At 35.3% G+C, this 21,723-nt stretch overlaps 3 protein-coding genes, 1 non-coding gene and 2 pseudogenes across 8 annotated transcripts; 4 read left to right on the top strand and 2 right to left on the bottom strand.

The window, feature by feature from the left end:
- Positions 1-1,728: 1,728 nt before the first annotated feature.
- On the top strand, positions 1,729-3,389 carry LOC106326120 (GATA transcription factor 3-like). 3 transcript variants are annotated; one of them, XM_013764159.1, is made up of 3 exons: positions 1,729-2,021; positions 2,251-2,528; positions 2,609-3,389. In XM_013764159.1, exons 2-3 carry the CDS (start codon positions 2,268-2,270, stop codon positions 3,167-3,169), a joined length of 822 nt encoding a protein of 273 aa, XP_013619613.1. In that variant the 5' UTR covers positions 1,729-2,021; positions 2,251-2,267; the 3' UTR covers positions 3,170-3,389. The 3 variants fall into 3 exon arrangements, with proteins under 3 accessions (XP_013619613.1, XP_013619607.1, XP_013619600.1); XM_013764153.1 differs by having other exon boundaries at positions 2,247-2,528; XM_013764146.1 differs by having other exon boundaries at positions 1,729-2,528.
- A 662-nt stretch (positions 3,390-4,051) lies between these two features.
- Positions 4,052-4,124, top strand: TRNAE-CUC. Its single transcript has one exon. It is a non-coding gene; the product is annotated as a tRNA-Glu (tRNA).
- A 179-nt stretch (positions 4,125-4,303) lies between these two features.
- On the top strand, positions 4,304-5,629 carry LOC106309175 (NADH dehydrogenase [ubiquinone] 1 beta subcomplex subunit 9-like). Of its 3 annotated transcripts, none has more exons than XR_001263578.1 (6): positions 4,304-4,520; positions 4,602-4,643; positions 4,848-4,929; positions 5,075-5,130; positions 5,210-5,329; positions 5,409-5,629. XR_001263578.1 is itself a non-coding variant. In XM_013746239.1 (6 exons), the coding sequence occupies exons 1-5, from the start codon at positions 4,389-4,391 to the stop codon at positions 5,249-5,251; spliced, it is 354 nt and encodes a 117-aa protein (XP_013601693.1). In that variant the 5' UTR covers positions 4,304-4,388; the 3' UTR covers positions 5,252-5,288; positions 5,409-5,629. The 3 variants fall into 3 exon arrangements, 2 of the variants coding, with proteins under 2 accessions (XP_013601693.1, XP_013601702.1); XM_013746239.1 differs by having other exon boundaries at positions 5,210-5,288; XM_013746248.1 differs by lacking the exon at positions 4,602-4,643 and having other exon boundaries at positions 4,322-4,520; positions 5,210-5,288.
- Positions 5,626-8,673, bottom strand: LOC106309164 (annotated as a pseudogene).
- A 1,633-nt stretch (positions 8,674-10,306) lies between these two features.
- LOC106328949 (glutathione S-transferase T3-like) lies at positions 10,307-11,403 on the top strand. Its single transcript, XM_013767501.1, has 4 exons — positions 10,307-11,034; positions 11,189-11,246; positions 11,292-11,318; positions 11,392-11,403. The coding sequence occupies exons 1-4, from the start codon at positions 10,307-10,309 to the stop codon at positions 11,401-11,403; spliced, it is 825 nt and encodes a 274-aa protein (XP_013622955.1).
- A 2,596-nt stretch (positions 11,404-13,999) lies between these two features.
- On the bottom strand, positions 14,000-20,644 carry LOC106304045 (annotated as a pseudogene).
- Between the last annotated feature and the right edge of the window lie 1,079 nt (positions 20,645-21,723).

Here is a 21,723-nt window from a genome sequence, read left to right as displayed (position 1 = left end):
TTTACATCGACTTTACGTGGAAGCCTTACGTGGCTTTTACAACGAACTATTACGAGGTATTTACATCGTCATTTACGAGGGCATTACGACGAATAGTTTCCTTCCGCTTTACGAGGAATTGACTTCCTCGTAAACGTAACTAGGACTTTACGACGAAACCTCTGTTACGACGAGCGTTTAACAACGAAACGCGTATCGATGTTAATTCGTCGTAAAGCCCCTATTACGACGAATTTACAACGAATACCGCCCTCGTAAAAAATATGTTTTCTTGTAGTGATTATCTTACGTTTTGCCTCGTATTTTCCCAAAAATGTAAACCAGCCATTGGTATACACTAGCTTTCGAAATAAAAAGTTAAAGATACATGAATTTGTATAAAGAAGTATACGAATATAAGTATAACACCACCACCCAAAGTTGGCAAAAAAAAAATCAGTACCAAACTAAGTGATCGTAACTACTCGTTCATAAAACCAAAAAAAAAAGATTCCAAATTAGGCACCTCAGTTTTAAAGCAGTATGATATCTGACAATATTTGGCGATGATTATATTAATTCAGTTTCTTATACATAAACTAAGAATGAAAGACTGCATAATTGAAAGGAAAATACTTTATAATGACATGTATTTTTTTATTAAAAAAGATTGTTAAAGGAAGTTGGCTATAGTGGTCGCTTTGGTGAACTCCACTCCAACGGTGGTTTGTATCTTCTTCATTCCCATCACTACCACAATCCACACTCTTCTTCTGCGTCTTCTCTTTTGCGTAGTGGTGTGTTAAAGAACTTTTTATTGTTGAAAAAAAACTTATATTATGTTTCCTTTAGTTGAACTTTTGTATATGCTGTTTTTGGGTTGAAGAAGTGTTTAAATTGAATTTGTTTTTTAAAAAGTGTGTTCTTTGATTTAAATTTATATTGTAGCATATTAAGAAAAAGATTGAAATAACATTTCAACCGTTTTAATAGTAAGCAGCATTTCTTAAGAAGATATGGTCAACTCTTTTGACAAGATCAAGCTAAATTGGCAATGATATAACCCTTTACACAATAATTTTTAAGAATTCAATCAAAGTGTATTGAATAATTTATTAAAATGGACCTGACTTATCAATTTTCTGACGCAAGATAAGCCCAAGCCAAACATCCACGTACAGAAATCATTGATTAGGTCCAAAGAAAATGAAAAAAAAAAATCATAACGTTTTCTTCATTTTTGTTACTTTGGAAATAAACAGAACATAAGAACAAGTAATTAACTAAATAGAGTAGCAGCAACAACCAAAGCTGCAAATAATAAATTATTTTTTAGAAATAGGCATACCAATTTATATACTATTTAATGAATTCTTAACAAATTATTTACTCAAACAAACCAAATATATACAAAAGATACAATTTATAACATGTGTTTGTAGACATAATGTGAAAATCCAGAGGCTAAAAAGAAACCGGATACAATACTAAGTTACTAACACTACCTTGGGAAGAGCTTTACAGATAAAACCAAGTTATGGATATGGGCAGTAGTTTGATGAATGGAGCCCAGAGTATGACGTTAATTGTTCAGTCTTGGTTTGTTTAGTCTACGGTCATGTGCTAAATAGTGTAATTACTATAGAAATAAAAGCGATGGCTCAATGGATGATTTTATTATTAAATGGACTAGACTTAACCCTGATTTTGAAGAAATAAAAGGACACATCATTTTACACCAAAATGAAGAGGCAAATAAAGAAGACGTATAGCATTGATTCCCAAACTCCAATCCTAAGAATCATACATGAAAGAAGATTTTGTAATATTCTACAAACTGTAAACCATTAAGAAAAAAAAATATAGCTTTTAACTTTTGGAATTGGAAGCACATCAGACACAAAACACAAAGTCTCTGTTTCACCTTTTAACCCATTCAAGAATTTTCCTTTAATTTCAGTGCCCCTCTTACTTTGCTTATTTATCTATCTATCTCCCCTCCTCTGTTTCTTCGCCTTCTCTCAGCTTTTCATCTTTATCAGGTAAAGAATTATGATAAGCATATCTCTGCACATACCTCTCTCCTTTCTAATTTGTTAAAAAAGTTTGCATGCGCAGACGGTTTTGTATATCATAAAGTTTAGCTTTCTTTGGCTACTTTTTTTGCTATGTTATATGTATGGTTCATGGTTGTTGTAATATTGAGAAGTAAGACCATGTCAAGTGTTGAAACTTAAAAGATTTTTATATGTATGTGTGTACGAAAGAAAGAAAGAAAGAAAGAGTGAATGGAGCTGTGGACAGAAGCTAGAGCCCTGAAGGCTAGTCTAAGAGGAGAAGCTATCAAACATCAAGTGATTGTGTCTGAGGAACTAAGCAGAACTTCTTCTGCTGAAGATTTCTCCGTCGAGTGTTTCCTCGATTTCTCAGAAGAAGTTCAAGAAGAAGAAGAACTTGTCTATATTTCTTCTTCACAAGAAGAACAAGAACAAGATTGTTGTAACACTAGTTCACAGCCTTGCATTTTTGATCAACTTCCTTCTTTGCCGGTAAATTTAAATGCCTTTTTCTTGTAATTAAAGAAAATTTAGTTGAATTTTTATTTATTATTTTCTGATTTTTTTTTTAGGATGGAGATGTTGAAGAGCTTGAATGGGTATCTCGTGTTGTTGATGATTGTTCATCACAAGAAGTCTCACTTCTCTTCACACAAACCCACAAAACCAGACCAAGCTTCTCGTCTCGAGTTCCGGTTAAACCAAGAACCAAACGGCCTCGGAACAGCTTAGCCGGAGACAGGGTCTGGCCACTCGTTTCAACCAACCAACATGCAGCAGGAGAGCAGCAGTGGAGGAAGAAGAAGAAACAAGAACCGGTCATTGTGTTTCAACGAAGATGCAGCCATTGTGGGACAAACACCACACCTCAGTGGAGAACCGGTCCGGTCGGTCCAAAAACCTTATGTAACGCATGTGGAGTTCGGTTCAAGTCCGGTAGGCTATGTCCGGAATACAGACCGGCGGATAGTCCGACGTTCTCTAATGAGATTCACTCAAATCTTCATAGGAAGGTTCTTGAATTGAGAAAGAGTAAAGAGTTGGTTGAAGAAGAAACAGGTGAAGCTATTACTAAATCAGACCAAGTCAAATTTGGCAGCCAAAGTGGTAGAGAAGACTTAGGTAAAATGTAAACCTACTTTTTTTAGCATTATCTCTAGTGTTGTGTAATTTAACAACTTGCTTCATTACATTGGAGGCTGTTTTGGAATTAGTCTATAAAAAATGGGTTTCTCTATAAAACAAGATTTATGTAATTTTTAATGATGTGAGAGACCACCACCACTACATACTTAGAATGATTTTGGTCCATGTAAGGTGGCATAGACTTTTTGTAAGTATGTGGCAAACTGTAATAGCTAATACTTTATAGTTATATTTTGCATATCCTCTATCATGATCAGAGATTTTCTATCTCATCTAAATAGTAAAATGATTCTCCTTGGCAAAGCAACACAAAACGCAGACCATTTTACAAGCATAAAATGTTTTAATTATAGACTGGTGACAACATGATTAACAACACATAATAGCGTGCACATATAATATACCGACTTTGATCTTATAGCTTCAAGTTCTTACTTTATATAATCTGCTACATAGAGAGAGACGTACAATAGAAGGACCACAGTTCCATGCATGGACCCTTTGGTCGGTAGTTTCGAAAAGGTTATTTCATAAACTGAATATCAAGAGAAGAGTAGCTTTATCACGTGCAATCTCTCTCTCTCTCTCTGGTCTTCCCCAAGCGTATACATTACTCAAGAACTCTAAATCATGTTTTGCTTGGTTTCTCCAAGAGAACTCTTCTCACAACACGTGATCTAACATTTTTGATACTTTGTTCCTAAGACTAGCTCAACAACAAAAGATGCTACCAGAAATCGAATGAAATTTTAGAGTAAAACAAATTATAAAGTATTCACGAGAAACGCAAGTCTCTCATAATCTGTGGCTTCAGAAATATTTGGTATATTCCATTTCCAATTAGTTAAAAATAAGTACATTGCCAACAATCCGTTGTAGTCTAGCTGGTCAGGATACTCGGCTCTCACCCGAGAGACCCGGGTTCGAGTACCGGCAACGGAGCATACTTTTTACAGTGTATTGGTTTGGGGCCCAAGTCTATTTAAAACAACATTCCTTTTTGCACCATGTTTGGGTTCAAATTATTAATCTATCTCATGGTGTTCTTTAAGCCCGTTACGTTTGGGCCAAATATTCCATTGACTAGCCCATCTGAAACTCTCACCCTCAGTCCCCTCTAACTGGTGCAGAAGGTTAGAGGAAGAAGAAGAAAGAGAGTGTAGAGAGACTCGAAATCGAAATCGGGAATCAGAAGAAAACAAAAAAATGAGCGGAGTATCATCGGCGGCGTATTTCGCGCGGCGAGCGGCGCAGAAGGAGAGGGTTCGAATCCTCTATCGACGCGCTCTCAAGGATACTCTCAATTGGGCTGTCCATCGCCACATCTTCTACCGAGACGTAAGTTATTCTCATTTCACCGATCTCGCGATCGATTTGGTTTTTTTTTTATTCGTCGATCTTCGTTCCCTTTATCATCAGGCTTCTGATCTGCGCGAGAAGTTCAATGCTAATCAAGACGTGGTAAGTGTTATGTATGAAGTCTTGTGTAAAGTTAAATGCTTTGTTTCGCACGTGTGAACCATGCCGATGTTTCATAACTTCTCGTGTTTTAGTTTGTATATACACTCGTAATCATTACAATCTAACCATTTAGCTTGTTATTATAATGATTGTGAATTTTAAGTTTTGAGTCTATTTGCCTTTTGATTGGGGGAATATTTGTAGGAGGATGTTGACAGAATCGACAAACTGATTGCTCATGGTGAATCAGAGTACGACAAGTGGCGCCACCCTGATCCTTATATCGGTATATAAGCATCTTTAAACCAATTAATGAGAATGCTCATGGTAGATTTCATTGGAAGGCATCTCATGTTAGAGAACAATGACCATCTACTTCTTCTTGAGTTGGATTTTAAATGACCTCCCACGTTTTTTTTTTTTTTTTGTAGTTCCATGGGCACCTGGTGGCTCAAAGTTCTGTAGAAACCCCACTCCGCCTGCTGGGGTAATCTTTCTTCTGAACACTTATCACGTCACTCACTTTCTTATTCACAAGTTCTTATCTTCTTGTGTGGCTGATGCAGATCGAGATTGTGTACAACTACGGTCAAGAAGACAACCCTTAATCCTCACTTTCCATATTTTTTCATACCCATCAATAAAGTAAGTTATGTTGCATGGTTAAATAGTTTCGTTTCAGTCTCGTAAGTGTTGCATAAGACATATGCCTTGGCGTAAACCACTAAGTTGTTAAGTTTCAATGGTGTTTGTTATCTACTGCAGATTGAAGCATCCCGGGGTGGCTTATGTTTCAGAAGATTTATTGAAGACTTTCAAGGTTGACCAATTGTAGTTTTCAAAGGTGTTTCGTTCCAGTAACACACTCTTGTTTTCAAACTTTGTTTTTACTTTGGCTTTTTTTTTCATAACGAAATGAGGCCGGTTTAAACTGAACAGAACTTTGGCTACCATGGCTGGCTCACACATTGTTTGTTTGTTTTGTCTCCTCTTTTGATAATTTGCTAACTAACTTGAAAATAAATAAAATAAGATACAAAAATCCTAATTTTTACAAAAGCACTCTACACAAATACAATCATGGATCATATGATTATCATTTTATTCCAATAATTTATTGAAGAAACTTGAAATGATAATTTAACTGCAACAACAAACCACAAGACCAGCTTTCTCGCACTCATATAGGTTGTCGCCGCAGTATTAAAAGCCGAGGTTATTGATCGCAGTTGAAAGAGAGTTACTCATTGATGCCCTCCTCGGTCGCGAGATACGGCATGTTGTGGAACGAACGATCGAGACAAGCAGCCACATTCTTGTACTCATCATCTTCTTCTTTTTCTTCACCACCTCCTTTGGTATGCATTACTTCCTCTGCTCTGTGCTTTAGTGTCTGAAGCATTAGCTCAGGCTCATGCTGCACTGCTCGGAGAACATCAGAAGAGGACTGACCAGGCACGGCTCTGGTCACTACAAAACTATGTGGTCCATCGCTCTGCGATACACGGACAACGCTTAGCCCGCCAAACAGATTATAGACTCCACCCATAGACTCCTCATAAGCCCCTCCAAGGAATAAACCCAAAAAGTACCTTCCACTGCTATCTATCTCGTGCAACCGCAAGCTAGACTCGCCGCCTATGAACTTAACGATCTTCCCTTCACTGTCACACGTTATATCAGACAAGATCCCACAAGCCTTAGGCTTTTGATCGAGCTTATGGATAGGAACGATAGGAAACAGGTGTCCCATCCCCCAATGGCTAGAAGTCGAAGTGAAAATCGATAGGTTGATGTTGTAAGTCTGAACCGGATCCGACCTGCCTATAGCCTTCAAAACCCATTCGCATAACCCATCAATAGAACCTAACTGCTCGATGCTCAAAACACCATCTTTGAAACCTTCAACACATCTCTGTTTCAGCTGTTCCACGTAAAGTAGAGACCGTTCTTGGTCTCCACGCATCACAGCCGCGTATAGATCTTCCTCACCTTCGAGCAGGAACTGAATATCATCAGGCTTCGGTTGGTGAGCCACTGGCTTAACAGCTTCAAAGATCAACACAGAATGATGAGAGACTATTGCTCTTCCACTTTCACTACATATCACCGGATGTTTCACCGATCTCCGGTCACATACGCACCTGCAAAATATTATCATAACTACTTATTTAATTAATTACAGTAAAATATTACAATATAGTTATTTTTGTAAATTAGTTTCTTTTTTTGTTTTTTTCTTTCTTTATTTATTTGGTATACATCATTGTAAAACAAAATGTACCATATAGGTTTATTTTAGTATAATAATATATTTATTCGAAAATCTTATCATAAAGTTGTCTTTATCCATTTTAAAATAAATAATAATAGACTATGAGAAAGTAATCACAATGATATGAATAGTGATTTGGATGTAGGAATAGTATACTGTATCACAATGATTATCTTATAAAAGTAAACAATAAGAGACCAGAAAAAAAGAAAAGATTACTCAAAGTTTTTTTAACATGGATATAATTTGCATTGCAATTAGTTGATTTTAAAATTTAAAATTATAATCATACCAAAGAAGTTTTAAGAATATTAGTATTAAGTAGGTGTTTTGCCCGCACATGCGTAAATAATAATATAGAAATAGGTTCAAGTTAAAAGAGTTTTTCAAAAAGTGTATCTTATCGGTAGATTATATAAAAACTATTTTGTAAACATACCATTATGTTAAGCGAATGTTGAAAACTTTGCTGGGTACCTGATGGAAGCTACAACAGCTTCAGCATACTCCTCGAGTGTATAAGCAACAGAGATATCACCTTCTCCAGACTTGGACCCGTCGTAGTCAATCCCCAAACCACCACCAACATCAATAACTCTCATATGTGCACCAAGACGCACAAGTTCACAGTAGATCAGAGCAGCTTCGGAGACACCATCAGATAGCAATGAAGTCGTTGGAATCATTGAGCCAATGTGAAAATGCAAGAGCTGGAGACAGTCAAGCATACCAGACTCCCTAAGCTTCGCCTCGACACGAACAATCTGAGCACTTGTCAATCCAAACTTGCCCTTTTCACCTGAATTCGACCCGTAATAGTTAGATTGTTTGGTTCTAAGCTTAGCTCTTAACCCGATGACAGGCCTCACGTTCATCTTCTTGCTAAGGTCGATAACCAGGTCAAGCTCATGTTCTTGCTCGAGCACAATCACTGTGTTAAGCTCAAGCTTTCTCCCGAGGAGAGCCAACGAAACATACTCACTATCTTTGAAGCCGTTACAGATGAGAAAGGCATCAGGGTTGCCTTTACACAAGCAACTCATAGCTAAAAGGACCTCCGGTTTACAACCAGCTTCCAAACCAAACCGGAAAGGTGAACCGAAATTCACGATATCCTCCACAATGAACCGGTCCTGGTTGCATTTAACCGGGTAAACACCTTGGTAATGAGAACCGTACCCCTGACTCTTAACTGCGGAATCGAACGCGGACTGAAGACATTCGAGCCGGTTCTTTAACACGTCAGGGAACCGCACGATGAGAGGAAGCTGCAGCCCTAAACCACAGGAGGCTTTCGGATCAGTCAAATTCTTAACTACTTTGAGGAGATCGATGTCTTGGTGAGGCAGAGTGTCGGAGCCATGAGGACGAACGGAGATGTTACCGGAAGAGTTGGCGGTGAAATAAGGAGCGCCCCAACCGTCGATGCGGTAGAGAGAGGCGGAGAGAGAGGGATTCCAACGGGAAGAGCTGTCAGAGGAGGAGGAAGTTGGTGACGCCGGGATAAACACGTCAGCAGGCATCTTTCGAGAGAGGTTGAAAGGTACAGAAGATGTATCTATCACCGCCGTGATGACAGTTCAGGAGAAGAATTCAAGCAAGCTTGAATGAAGAAGAGAAGCTTTAAAGCTTAGGCAGATTACAGTCTACTTGTTTATTTATATAAATAAGGGAGGGAAAAGCAAGCCGACGGAGAGAGAAGATGGTTATGTCTGAGTTGAGCCGTGGGGCCCATTTATGGTTTTTTTTTTCAATCACATGTCTGAGGCAAGCTGCTTAGGCAGATTATAGCAGCAGCCGCATTAGCGGATTAAAAAGAGTTCATGATCATGGGCTGGGGTTTATAGGGCCGGAAAATAAAAAGAAAAGTTTTAATGGGTTTAATTCGGTGATCCGTCTCGTTGGAGTGAGCCCGTATGATACGGGTTCAAGCCACGCGTCGAACAGGCATTGGCCGCGTGTTATCGCGTCGAAAGCGAGAAAAATAGGGTTACGCGTGAGAGAATTCATTTTCTCATCTTCTTTCGAAAGCTAGGGTTTCTCTCTGTGGGAGGCGATTTCTCGTGCGACGCGACAACCGGAGAATTTCTCGATCAAATCGACGTCGGAGTCTCTCGTAAACGATCTCAGGTGAGTATCGACTACTTTTACGGTTTCATTGAATCTTTTTGGGGTCGAAAGCGTTATCGGTTAATTGAAAATCGATTTGGGGGTTTTGATGTAGGGTTCAAAATCGATATGGGGGTTTCCATTTAGGGTTAATTATCGTCATGCGGGTTCCATTTAGGGTTCGTTTCTCGAGGATTTGAAATCGATTAGGGGGTTTCTACTTAGGGTTCCAAATCGAGTTTCTGGTTAAGCTCTACCGTTTATTGTGTTCTAATATTTGCTTTTTCTGGTACAGATGGATCCCGCAGAAGAGAGAAGAGAGACAAAGAGGCAGACAGAGTTGATCAACATGCAAGGATACGTGGCAGATTCAGAATACGGGATTCCGACGAGGTGTCCCTGCGGAGGGAGAATCATTGACGATGTTCGGGGGAAGGACGACTACGACACTCTTCCTGGGAAGCGGTTCTTCACCTGCAAAAACTACAAGGTAAGCGCTTCTTTTCAATTAAATTATTTCCATTTAATTGAGTTTCTAACGAGATTCTCACATGTGTTTTTGTGGTTAACAAGGCTGATGGGTTTCATTACCGTCAGCCTTGGGTGATTGGTGTCCAGGAGCATATCGAACGTCTCACAAAGCGTCTGGAGGAGGTTGAGTTGGTGATCAACTGGGTCCCGGAGGTCAATAACCAGATTGAGAGGCTGGAGGTAATGTGACTTGCATGTTTTTTGTTTAAAATTTGTAATATTTTATTTTTTTATTAACGGACTAACAAATTGTGATTGTTTTTTACATGTCCAGGCAGAGGTTAAAGCCCTCAATGGGGAGGTTGATAACCTCACTGGGCAGGTTTATAACCTCTCAGTGCAGGTCGCGGACTTGGAGAAGCTATGCTTCGACTGAAAAAAAAGGTAACACTCAAGCTTAATCAATTCGAGTGCTAGTTAGAGTTGAATTTGAACTGAACTATGTGTACTAGGTTGAGTTGAATTTGAAATGAATGTTGATGAATGGTTGAGTGTTAACCCCGTGTACTTGTGTTTTGGTTGGTTGCGTAATCAATTCGACTGCTAGGTAGAGTTGAATTAGAACTGATTTGATGTTTATTGAATATTGTATGTGTTGTAGTTGTAGTTTTAAAAACTTTAATCAATGTTCGGTGGTTAGACCCACTTTAATTTTTTGTCCTTTCAAAGTCAAAACTAGTATAAAATCATAGGCAATCTTCTTCTGAAAACACAAACCAAAGTTTAAACCCATTTATCTAAAATCTAAATGGATCCTTTTAACTTTAACTCTCCCGGGTTGGTTAACCTACTAGTCTCTCAGAGCAGTCAAACAATAGACTTAGGGTGTTCTGAGGTTCCTAAACCGGCGTCAAAGCGAAAGTGGACAACCAAAGAAGACGTTGTCTTGATCAGTGCTTGGTTGAACACCAGCAAGGATCCAATCGTGAGTAACGAGCAGAAGGCAGGCACGTTCTGGAAGCGCATAGAGGAGTATGTCAATGCTAGTCCTCTGCTCATTGGCTCCATTCCTAGGGAGTGGAGTCAATGTAAGCAGAGGTGGGGAAGGGTTAATGAGCAGGTATGCAAGTTTGTTGGAAGCCATGAAGCCGCGCTGAAGGAGCAAGCTAGTAGGCAAAATGAGAATGATGTCATGAAGGCTGCCCATGACATCTTCTTTAACGACTATCTTGTCAAGTTCAGTATGGAACATTGTTGGAGGGAGCTTAGGTTTGATCAAAAATGGAGATCACACTCATTCTCGAAAGATGGTGCAAAGGAGAAAAGGAAGGAACCGGCAGAGGAGGTTCCTGTGGACCAAGATGTTAGGCCTCCTGGCGTTAAGGCTAGCAAAGCAGCCAAACGCAAGAAGCACACGAATGAAGCAGCTTTTGATCAGATAGAGAGCATATTAGCTGCGAAAAATACTATATCCAAACAGAAAATCCTTGATCGCTTGCTAGCAAAAACTGAAGCTACACTTTCTCCACAAGAAGTGTCTCTTAAAAATAAACTCATTTCTGAAATGCTTTGATAGGGTCAGTTGGTTAATTGCATTTGATATGAATTTTTAAGTTAATTTTTTAGTTGGATAATGCTTGATATGAACTTGATTGCATTTGATATTTGCTGAATATGCTTTGGGTTGCAGGTTTGCAGGTTTGCAGGTCACGGGTTGCGATAGGTGGATGCGTGCGTGTGGACGTGTTGTTAGTAGGGTCTCTATCTGATCACGGGTTCTCTTTTGGTATCAGGTCACGGGTTCTCTGTTTGATTCACGGGTGAGTGTAGAATTTTGAATCTTTCTACACTTCTTTTAACTTCATCGGCTTTAATGGGTGTATGTACCCACAGGTTGTGTTTTGAACTCACGGGTGTATGTACCCACGGGTTCTATTTTGTACTCACGGGTGTATGTACCCGATCAACATGTAAAATATGTCTCTTTATATAATCGATGTTTCTCACTTCTGTTTGTGCAACAACTCTTTCACTTCTCTATATATTAATTGTTGTTTCACCACGATTTTTCTCAACCATCACCACGATTCTTCTCAACTATCACCACACCTTCAACACACGTGGTTCAGGAAAGCCGACAATTGTCTTAGAAGCTGTTGCATCACAAGATCTTTGGATATGGCACGCATTTTTCGGATTACCAGGTACCCTCAACGATATCAATGTTCTTGATCGGTCACCAGTTTTTGATGATATTTTACAAGGTCGAGCACCAAAAGTGAAGTTCAAGGTCAACAACCACACTTATCGTATGGCCTACTACCTTACTGACGGGATTTATCCAAATTGGTCAACATTTATCCAATCCATCCCACTCCCTCAAGGTCCTAAAGCAGAGCTATTTGCCGAACGTCAAGAATCCACCAGAAAAGATGTCGAACGGGCTTTTGGAGTATTGCAATCAAGGTTCGCAATAGTTAAAAATCCAGCTCTACTATGGGACAAGGAAAAGATAGGATGGATTATGAGAAGTTGTGTCATATTGCACAATATGATAGTAGAGAACGAACGAGACAGATATACCCAAATTGATACATCTGAGTTCGAGTCAGGAGAGTCAAGCAGAAGTTCCAAGGTGAAAACGAGAACAAGTTTTAATATAGGTAATATGTTAGGCGTTCGCAATGAAGTTCGGGATTCAGAGAAACATCATCTTTTGAAAGCGGATTTAGTTGAAAATGTATGGAAAAAGTTTGGTAATGTAGATGAATAATCTTTCTATGTTCATTAATATTCTTAATGTATTTGAATATTCTTAATGTATTGAATAAAAAGTTTTCAAATATTAAAAAAAATAATATTATTTTATTCCTATGAACCCCTTTTTCAGGTTCACTAATGCAGATACACAAACGATAGAAATTCATCACTATTTATGGTACCATCAAAAAATATTAAAAAAATCATATGAACCCCAAAAAGGAGTTCATTAATGCGGATGCTCTTAACCCGGATTCTTAGGACGGAGTTCTTAAAACTGCGAGTTAATCATGGTATCTATTTTTTTCAATCACTAGAAATTATTAACTGGATTCACATGGGCGCTCTTTTAGCTTATTAAAATTTAAAAGTAGCTTTTAACCAAACATGTCTCGCATATATCACTAACAAAGTCAATTAAAAATATAGCTACTGCTTCTTCAGTTTAAAATTTGTAATATCTGACACCAAATTTTAGTTATATATATATATATATATCCATGAAAATTATTTCACGTGTAAGTATAGCAAATTTCTGCAAAAATCTATAAATAAATTAATATCAAAAGATGATCTGATATTAGTGTTAGCATTATATAATTAGAGTCTCATATAATTAACACGAGTAACAATTGATTGATTCAGTTTATTAAAACCAGTTAAATTAAATTTTTGTAAGACTCTTGTGGTCTTTTAGAACATTTCTAATGTACATTTATAAATATTTAAAAAAAACAGAGAATTCTGTTATAAAAACTGTTTTACTATAATGTATGTCATGTAGTAGATTTTTCTATTTTTAGAAGAAAATATAGATAAATATTATTTTTATCCCTATTTAAGGATGGAATTCTTTTTTTATATATTCGTTCAAAATAGAAAAACCTCTACTATAGAAACATATATAAATTAGAACAAACTAAACATATATATAATAGAATTTCTATATAAATATAGAGATGAACATAGGAATTAGATGAAACGGTCTTACTGCTAATAATGCCCTAACAGAGATCCCAAGGGGCGCGGGGCGTCTTGAGTTGTGGCCCTGCATTTCACTGTCTGACAGAGGTTCAAGGGGCGAGGTCTTAAGTTGTGGCCCTGCATTAAATATTTCCAGAAAGATTTATACACGTGAAAAATCTTGCATATCGATCAGTGGTGTATATTCCAACTAGAGATGGTCGTCCTAGTCCCTTATCCGCATGAGTAGAAGAAATCACAGAGAAAATAAATAACAATTCTCTCAAGATTAATTTTTAGAGTATTAAAAATGTAATAAATGTTTTTATTAAAGTTTTTATTTATTTTTATTAAATAATTTCTAATAACTATCAATAAATTATATTTAATAAGTTAAAATAATTCTAATTAAAGTGTTACAATTTTACAACTAATTAATATCAAGTACCCAAATTATCTTTAAATTCTATAAAAAAATATTTGTGTTATAAAAATAAATCTAAAAAATTATCATTCAGGAGTTGAGAAATTAACAATAAACTATTACTAGAACATGGTATCAAAAAAACTTATCTAGATATTATTTGAAAATTTACTTAATATACGTCATTACCATATTGATTTTGAAAGAAAATGATGATATGATATATTAATGGCGATGATATAATTTAAAGTTAATTGTGACATATACATTTATATTTAATGTTGATGTTTTTGATAAATAAAATAAAATAAAAAAATCTGAATTTTACAATTTAAACAAATACAACGATGGATCTCGTCATTTGATTATTCCAATAATTTATTGAAGAAACTTAAAATGAAAATTAAACTGCAAAAACAAACTAAACGTCCACCTTTCTCACACTCATAGGTAGTCAAAGCCGTCATCGTCGAAGTGCTAAAAGCCAAAGTTATTGATCGCAGCTGAAAGAGAGTGGTTGGTTACTCACTGATGCCCTCCTCGGTCGCGAGATACGGCATGTTGTGGAACGAACGGTCGAGACAAGCAGCCACGTTCTTGTACTCATTCTCATCTTCTTCACCACTTCCTTTGGTATGCATCACTTCCTCTGCTCGGTGCTTTAGTGTCTGAAGCATTATCTCGGGCTCATGCTGCACTGCTCGGAGAACATCAGAAGAGGGCTGGCCAGACACGGCTCTGGTCACTACAAAGCTATGTGGTCCATCGCTCTGCGAGACACGGACAACGCTTGGCCCGCCAAATAGATTATGGACTCCACCCATAGTCTCCTCATAAGACCCTCCAAGGAATAGACCCAATAAGTACCTTCCTCCACCTCCATAACTGTCTATCTCGTGCAACGGCAAGCTAGACTCGCCGCCTATGAACTTAACGATCTTCCCATCACTGTCACACGTTAAATCAGACAAGACCCCACGAGCCCCGGGCTTTTGGTCGAGCTTATGGATAGGAACGATAGGAAACAGCTGTCCCATCCCCAAATGGTCAGGGGTCGAAGTGAAAATCGATAGGTTCATGTTGTAAGTCTGAACCGGATCAGACCCGCCTATAGCCTTCAAAACCCATTCGCATAACCCATCAACAGAAACTAACTGCTCGATGCTCAAAACACCCTCTTTGAATTCTTCAAGACATCTCTGTTTCAGCTGTTCAACGTAAAGTAGAGAGCTTTCTTGGTCTCCACGCATCACAGCCGCGTATAGATCCTCCTCACGTTGGAGCAGGAATTGAATATCATCAGGCTTCGGTTGGTGAGCCACTGGTTTAACATCGGAGGCAGCTTCAAAGATCAACACAGAATGATGAGAGACTATTGCTCTTCCACTTTCACTGCATATCACCGGATGTTTCACCGATCTCCGGTGACATACGTACCTGTAAAATATTATCATAATTACTTATTTAATTATTTACAGTAAAATATTACAAAATAGTTATTTTCGTAAATTAGTTTCTTGATAGAAAAATTTACCGAAAATGATTTATTTGGTATACATAACTGTAAAACAAAATGTACCATATAGGTTTATTTTAGTATATAATATGTATTCGAAGTTTTAATCATAAGTATTTATGTACAGATTTTAAAATAAATAATAGTATACAAAGAGAAAGTAATCACAATGACATTAATAGTGATTTTGGATTAGCTAGGAATAGTATATTTTGTATCACAATGATTATCAATAAAAAAATAAGCAATAAGAGACAAAAAAATTAAATAAAAAGGAAAATGTTTTTTTTTAAGATGGATATAATTTGCATTGCAATTAGTTGATTATAAAATTTAAAATTATGATCATCGCAAAGAAGTCTTAAGAATCATCTATATATAAATCATGGAACATTACAACTTTTAAGTGTAGCCACGTGTTATCACTAAGATAATTCTCAGAATCTTTAAAAAAAATAAGTTGGTCCATTTAAATATAGATTATATTTTTTATTAAATTAACTATCAAATTGATTAGTAATACATAAAATAATATTTTATTTTCTTTCCTTATATCATTAAAAATCTAGATTTTTTTCTTATATGTTATATTTTGATTTCTCAAAATGATTATAAATTATTAAAACTGTTAAAAGTGTTACAATAAAACTTTATCAACAATGGTTTACTTTTTAGTTATAAAAAGACACAAATGATAAAATCATATGAATATGAAGTATCATGTAATACATATTCAGATTAAATATATATACTTTAATATCGCTTAAGTTAACTATATATATCATATAAAAACACATATATGTTAGTTTCGAAATTTCATTGAAAAGATATTGCGACCTAAATATTTTAATTTTGAAATTTATTTTGATTTTTTTTAAACAATTATAAATTACTAAAATAATAAAAAAATCTCTCACTAAAATTTTTGCGATTAATGGTTTAATACCGGTTTGTTTTATATTTTGATTGAATGATCGACTTCTCTTCCTCTATGTCAGTTTTTTTTCTTTCGTTTTGACGAGGTTTTGGAATGATTTTCAACTTAAATACGATCAGTTCTTCAAGTTTCTACTTCTTCATCTAGATTAGGGCTGGGCAAAAAACCCGGATCTGAAGAATCGAACCAAACCCGATCCGAAAAAGTAGTATCGAACCCGAACCGAAATTGATTAAATATCCGAACGGGTTCAAAATTTTGGTATCTAAAGAACCGAAACCGAACCCGACCCGAATCAAAGTATCTTGGATACCCAAATGTAACCGAAATAGATATATCTAAATATATTACTTATTTTTAGATTTAATATATATTAAAAACATCCAAAATATATAAGATATTTTTAAGTTGTTTAAAATACTTGAGAATATAGATAAATAGTCAAAAGTAAATGTCTAAAATAGCTAAAATATATTCAAAACACCAAAATACTTGAAATATCTATTGATTTTCTATCCAAATATTGAAATCAAACCAATTTATATGTTAATTTTAGGTATTTTGACATATATTATACAAATTTATATGTAATATATTATTTTGTTTTACAGATTTTGAGAAATTTTAAGCATATAATAAATATTAAAATTATAAAAATAATTTAAATGGGTTATCCATACCCGAACCGAACCCGAACCAAAATTTAGAAATACCCAAATGAAGCTGAAATCTTTAAACCGAATAGATTTGAACTGAACTTGAATGGCTACCCGAACACCCACCCCTAATCTAGACAATCTGGTTCATTTTACTTCTTTCAATAAAATTTAATTACGTTATTAGTGGGTGAGAATGTTTAATGGCTTTAAAGGCTTTTTGTTACAAAAAAATATAAAAATGTTAATAAAATCATATGAAAAGGAATAAAATGTTTCAATCAATTATTCATATTAAAATACACTATATGTCTATGTTAATATCATTTAAATTTAATTATATACCATATAAATTAAATAAAATAATTGTTTTGATTTATTTACTATCTATACTCCGGTTTAATTATGTACATAAATTTTATTCGCTTCTCAATTATTCATTTATTTATTTTTTGATAATGCGTAAATGAACATAAAATATATAATAATATCTAAAAATAATTTGTATACATAATGTTCTTTTCTCGCAATACGTTGATCTCTGTTGATGTATTACAGTTAAAATCTTCTCTCAATCGATCGAAACTCATATTTTCCAAAAAAGCTTACGTGAAATTATAACAAAGATAAAATAGATGTGAGTTAACAAAATCACTATATTAAGCACACATATTGTAGATTTAGACAAGAAATCACCTGTGCAGAGTCAAAGAAGTATGATATCAACCAAAACCTTAAGTTCTTTTTCGATTTTAAGTCAACTCTATCAATGTTTGTCCTTTCTATATATGGTAAAAGAGTGGACTATAGATGGATTTTTCTTATGTATTGTTTCAGCCCCAACGTTTAATTAATTGGGCTTTTACGAAACCAGTTTATCAACATCTTGGCCCGATATGCATCATCATTATAATATATGTCCACAACATGTAACATTTTTTGGACTTATGACTCGATGTAACTGTCTGAGAAAAATATAAAGCTAACATGCATCGATCATTAGTAGCTAAAACTCATCCCACTGCATCCGCGCAGATTATCAACTAGTATCTATATTATTAAAACATAAACATTGTGTTGGACCTATTATTTATTTTGTAAGTTTTTAAATTAAATACACATTTTTATTTTATAGTTAAACATACATTAAATCACTAATATTCTTTTCTTTATACTACTACTCATGTTTCGAAACAATATATTTTTTCTTTATACTATTATCCATGTTTTCAAACAACACTATAATTAATCTTGTGTCCAAACAATATAAAATATTAGAACTCGTCTTTTTAATAATTGCTAACAATTTTTTTTCAATTTTTTTTTTAAAAATCAAATAATTTATAAAACAAACAAAATAAATATAACTTATTTTTACATGTTTAAATACTACAAAAACATTTCAATCAATAAGAATCTACATTATTAAAACAAAAACATTGTGTTGGACCTAACTTTTATTTTGTAAGTTTTTATATTAAATACACATTTTTACTTTATAGTCAAACCTACATTAAATCACTAATATTCCTTTCTTTATACTACTTTTCATTTTTCCAAACAATATGTTTCTTTTTTTATACTATGATCCATGTTTTCAAATAACACTACAATTAATCTTGTGTTCAAACAATATAAAATATTAGAACTCATCTTTTTAACAATTACTAACAAATTGTTTTTCAAATTATTTAAATAAATTAAATAATCAAAAAAATCAAATAATTTATATAAAAAAAAATAGAACTTATTTTTACATGTTTAAATACTACAAAAACATTTCAATCAATAAGAAATCAATTAAATTAACATATTATTTTATTTGTATTTACTAAATAATGGTTATATCCATTATTTAAGTAACATAATAATTCAATAATATCCATTACATAATATATATTTATATATATATATATATATATGTATAACGTTATACATTGTACAATAAATATATTAACAAAAATAATTATGAAAAAATTTCAAATATATGTTTTCAAAAGAAAAATGCTTAACACTAATTGTTAACAACAAATTTCAACTGATTATAATATAAATTATTAACAAGATAAATTACACAAAACAATTATAATAAAATTAATTAAGCTATATGAAAATGAGTAATATGATCAAGGCATATTTATAGTTGTTAATTATTTTATATCTATCATTTTCTCTATCAAAATTTTGTAGAAATGTTATAATTTCATAAAATTGCAAAACAATGAACTTTAAAATTTGGATTAAAAGGTGAAGAATTATGAAACAATAAATCTTTTAATCAAATTGCATTACATATCGGTCATCTATCAGTTCAATCGGTTAGTTTCGGGTTTTAGTGATTTTTGTAAATATGGACATTTTTAAAAACCTAAATCGAATTATCGGATCACCGGATTAACTGGTTTGATCGCAGAGTTGGTTCAAATTTAAAAGCATTGATTTAAATGCAAAGTATTTTAAATACATAAAATTCTAACAAATTAACAAAATATTTGTTAAGTTATTAGCGAAATTTTTCATTGTAAATTAACTTTTCAAAAAGTGTATCTTATCAATAGAAAGAGTATTTTTTAAACATGCCCTTAAATTTTATGTAGAATAATCTGCCCTTAGCGAATGTTTAAAAGTTTGATGGGTACCTGATGGAAGATACAACAGCTTCAGCATACTCCTCTAGTGTATAAGTAACAGACTGATCAGGTTCACCAGACTTAGACCCGTCGTAGTCTATCCCCAAACCACCACCAACATCAATAATTTTCATATGTGCGCCAAGACGCACAAGCTCACAGTAAATCTGAGCAGCTTCGGAGACACCATGAGATAGCAACGAAGACGATGGAATCATTGAGCCAATGTGAAAATGCAAGAGCTGGAGACAGTCAAGCATACCAGACTCGCTAAGCTTCGCCACGACACTAACAATCTGAGTACTAGTCAATCCAAACTTGCCCTTTTCACCTGAATATGAGCCGTAATGATTAGATTGTTTGGTTCTCAGCTTAGCTCGTAGACCAATGAGAGGCCTCACGTTCATCTTCTGGCTAAGGTTGATAACAAGATCAAGCTCATGTTCTTGCTCGAGAACAATCATAGTGTTGAACGCAAGCTTTCTCCCGAGGAGAGCCAATGAAACATACTCAGCGTCTTTGAAGCCGTTACAGACGAGAAAGGCGTCGGGGTTGCCTTTACACAAGCAGCTCATAGCTAGAAGGATCTCCGGTTTAGAACCAGCTTCCAAACCAAACCGGAAAGGAGAACCGAAATTCACGATATCCTCCACAATGAACCGGTCCTGGTTGCATTTAACCGGAAAAACGCCCTGGTAATGAGAACCGTACCCTTGACTCTTAACCGCGGAATCGAACGCGGACTGGAGACACTCGAGCCTGTTCTTCAACACGTCAGGGAACCGCACGATGAGAGGGAGCTGCAACCCTAAACCACCGGAGGATTTGGGAACCATTACGTTCTTAACGACTTTCATCAGGTCGATGTCTTGGTGAGGCAGAGTCTCGTCGCCATGAGGACGAACGGAGATGTTACCGGAAGAGTTGGCGGCGCGCGAAGTAAGGAGCTCCCCAACCGTCGATACGATAAAGAGAGGCCGAGAGAGAGGGACTCCAACGAGAAGAAGTTGGTGAGGCCGGGATAAACGCGTCAGCGGCGGTGGGGAGAGAGCCATCGTCGGAGAAAACGTAACCAGTATCGACGCACGCTACAGCAGGCATCTCTAGAGAGAGATTGAAAGGTTAAGAGCCGACGAGGCGGAAGGTATATCTATCGCCGCCGCGATGACCGTTTCAGAAGAAAAATCAAAGCAAGCTTGAATGAAGAAGAGAAGCTTGATGAGGATGATGAAGGATTACACTATACTTTGTTTATATAAGGGAGGGAAAGTAAGCAGACAGAAACAGAAGATGGTTATGTCTCAGGCAAGTTGGATTTGGGCCGTGGGGCCCATTTATGATATTTCCTTCTTTTTTTAATCACTAGAATTTTTTTCCTTGATTCACCAACATATAAAGCTACGGTTTCTTCAATTTAAATTTTGTAAAAGTGGTTTATAACCAAACATGTCTAGGCATATTATCACCAACAAAGTCAATTAAAAAATATAGCTACTGTTTCTTCAATTTAAATTTTGTAAATTTTAGTTATATTCATATATATATCCATAAAACTTATTTAAGGTGTAAATATAGCTACTGCGCTTCTTCTTTTGTCTTTCTCTATTTTTAGGGTTCAAAAATTTAACATGCATCGCTCCAGTTACTGTATTTGTTCGACCATAAGAGAAGTAATTGGGTAACAGTGAACTGTGCACCCAAGAGCATCTTTATCCAAAAATACTAGAGGGGTTCTTAGCGTGTAGGTCTCGCGTAGGACTCACTTTCTTTTAAGAAACAGGTTACCAAAACTACCGAATAGTAGTCGGTTTTTAAGGGTTTCTTACACTGTTCGCGGATCCCACTGATACGTGGCGGTCCGCGATTGGTTCGTTTTTAATTTTTTTCTTTTTAAATCCGAAAAAAGTAAAAAAAAAAAAAAAAAAGGTTAAGAAATCCCATCTGGGTTGGTGGGATAAAGATGTTCTAACTTAAAATATTAGTATAGTTTTTTTCGACCATAAGACAAGTCGTTGGGTAACAGTGTACTGTGCACCTAATGAACAACGTCTTTTTTACTTTTTCCTTTCGAGCATAAAGACTATTATGTCTTAGATATTTACTTAAAATAGTAGCATGGTTATCTTTCCACCTAAAACACCTTTTTCGGTCGACCATAAAGAGCAAAATGGTGTAGTATTCTTTCTTTTTTTGTAGTCACTATTTTGGTCGAGCTTGTCTGGTAGGACATTTTTACTGCATGACTCGATATTATAAAGATACAAAACGACGATATCCAGGTAAGTACCACACACTGCCACGTTTACAGTTTTGGTGGATGTCTCAACCAACTTTTCCGG

The sequence above is a fragment of the Brassica oleracea genome, chromosome C1 (assembly GCF_000695525.1).
Source record: "Brassica oleracea var. oleracea cultivar TO1000 chromosome C1, BOL, whole genome shotgun sequence".
Classification (NCBI taxonomy): domain Eukaryota; kingdom Viridiplantae; phylum Streptophyta; class Magnoliopsida; order Brassicales; family Brassicaceae; genus Brassica; species Brassica oleracea.
The sequence above is the reverse complement of the archived record's forward strand: the minus strand, read 5'-3'. Positions and strand labels throughout refer to the sequence as shown.

What these genes read in the sequence shown, in the direction of transcription:
- LOC106326120 (XM_013764159.1), top strand. Translation starts at nt 2,268, where the DNA reads ATGGAGCTGTGGACAGAAGCTAGAGCCCTGAAGGCTAGTCTAAGAGGA. An exon ending in ATCAACTTCCTTCTTTGCCG is followed by an intron (nt 2,529 to 2,608) that starts GTAAATTTAAAT and finishes TTTTTTTTTTAG; the next exon opens with GATGGAGATGTTGAAGAGCT.
- LOC106328949 (XM_013767501.1), top strand. Translation starts at nt 10,307, where the DNA reads ATGGATCCTTTTAACTTTAACTCTCCCGGGTTGGTTAACCTACTAGTC. An exon ending in ACACTTTCTCCACAAGAAGT is followed by an intron (nt 11,035 to 11,188) that starts GTCTCTTAAAAA and finishes TTTGGGTTGCAG; the next exon opens with GTTTGCAGGTTTGCAGGTCA. An exon ending in TGCGTGCGTGTGGACGTGTT is followed by an intron (nt 11,247 to 11,291) that starts GTTAGTAGGGTC and finishes TTTTGGTATCAG; the next exon opens with GTCACGGGTTCTCTGTTTGA.
- LOC106309175 (XM_013746239.1), top strand. Translation starts at nt 4,389, where the DNA reads ATGAGCGGAGTATCATCGGCGGCGTATTTCGCGCGGCGAGCGGCGCAG. An exon ending in GCCACATCTTCTACCGAGAC is followed by an intron (nt 4,521 to 4,601) that starts GTAAGTTATTCT and finishes CTTTATCATCAG; the next exon opens with GCTTCTGATCTGCGCGAGAA. An exon ending in CCACCCTGATCCTTATATCG is followed by an intron (nt 4,930 to 5,074) that starts GTATATAAGCAT and finishes TTTTTTTTGTAG; the next exon opens with TTCCATGGGCACCTGGTGGC.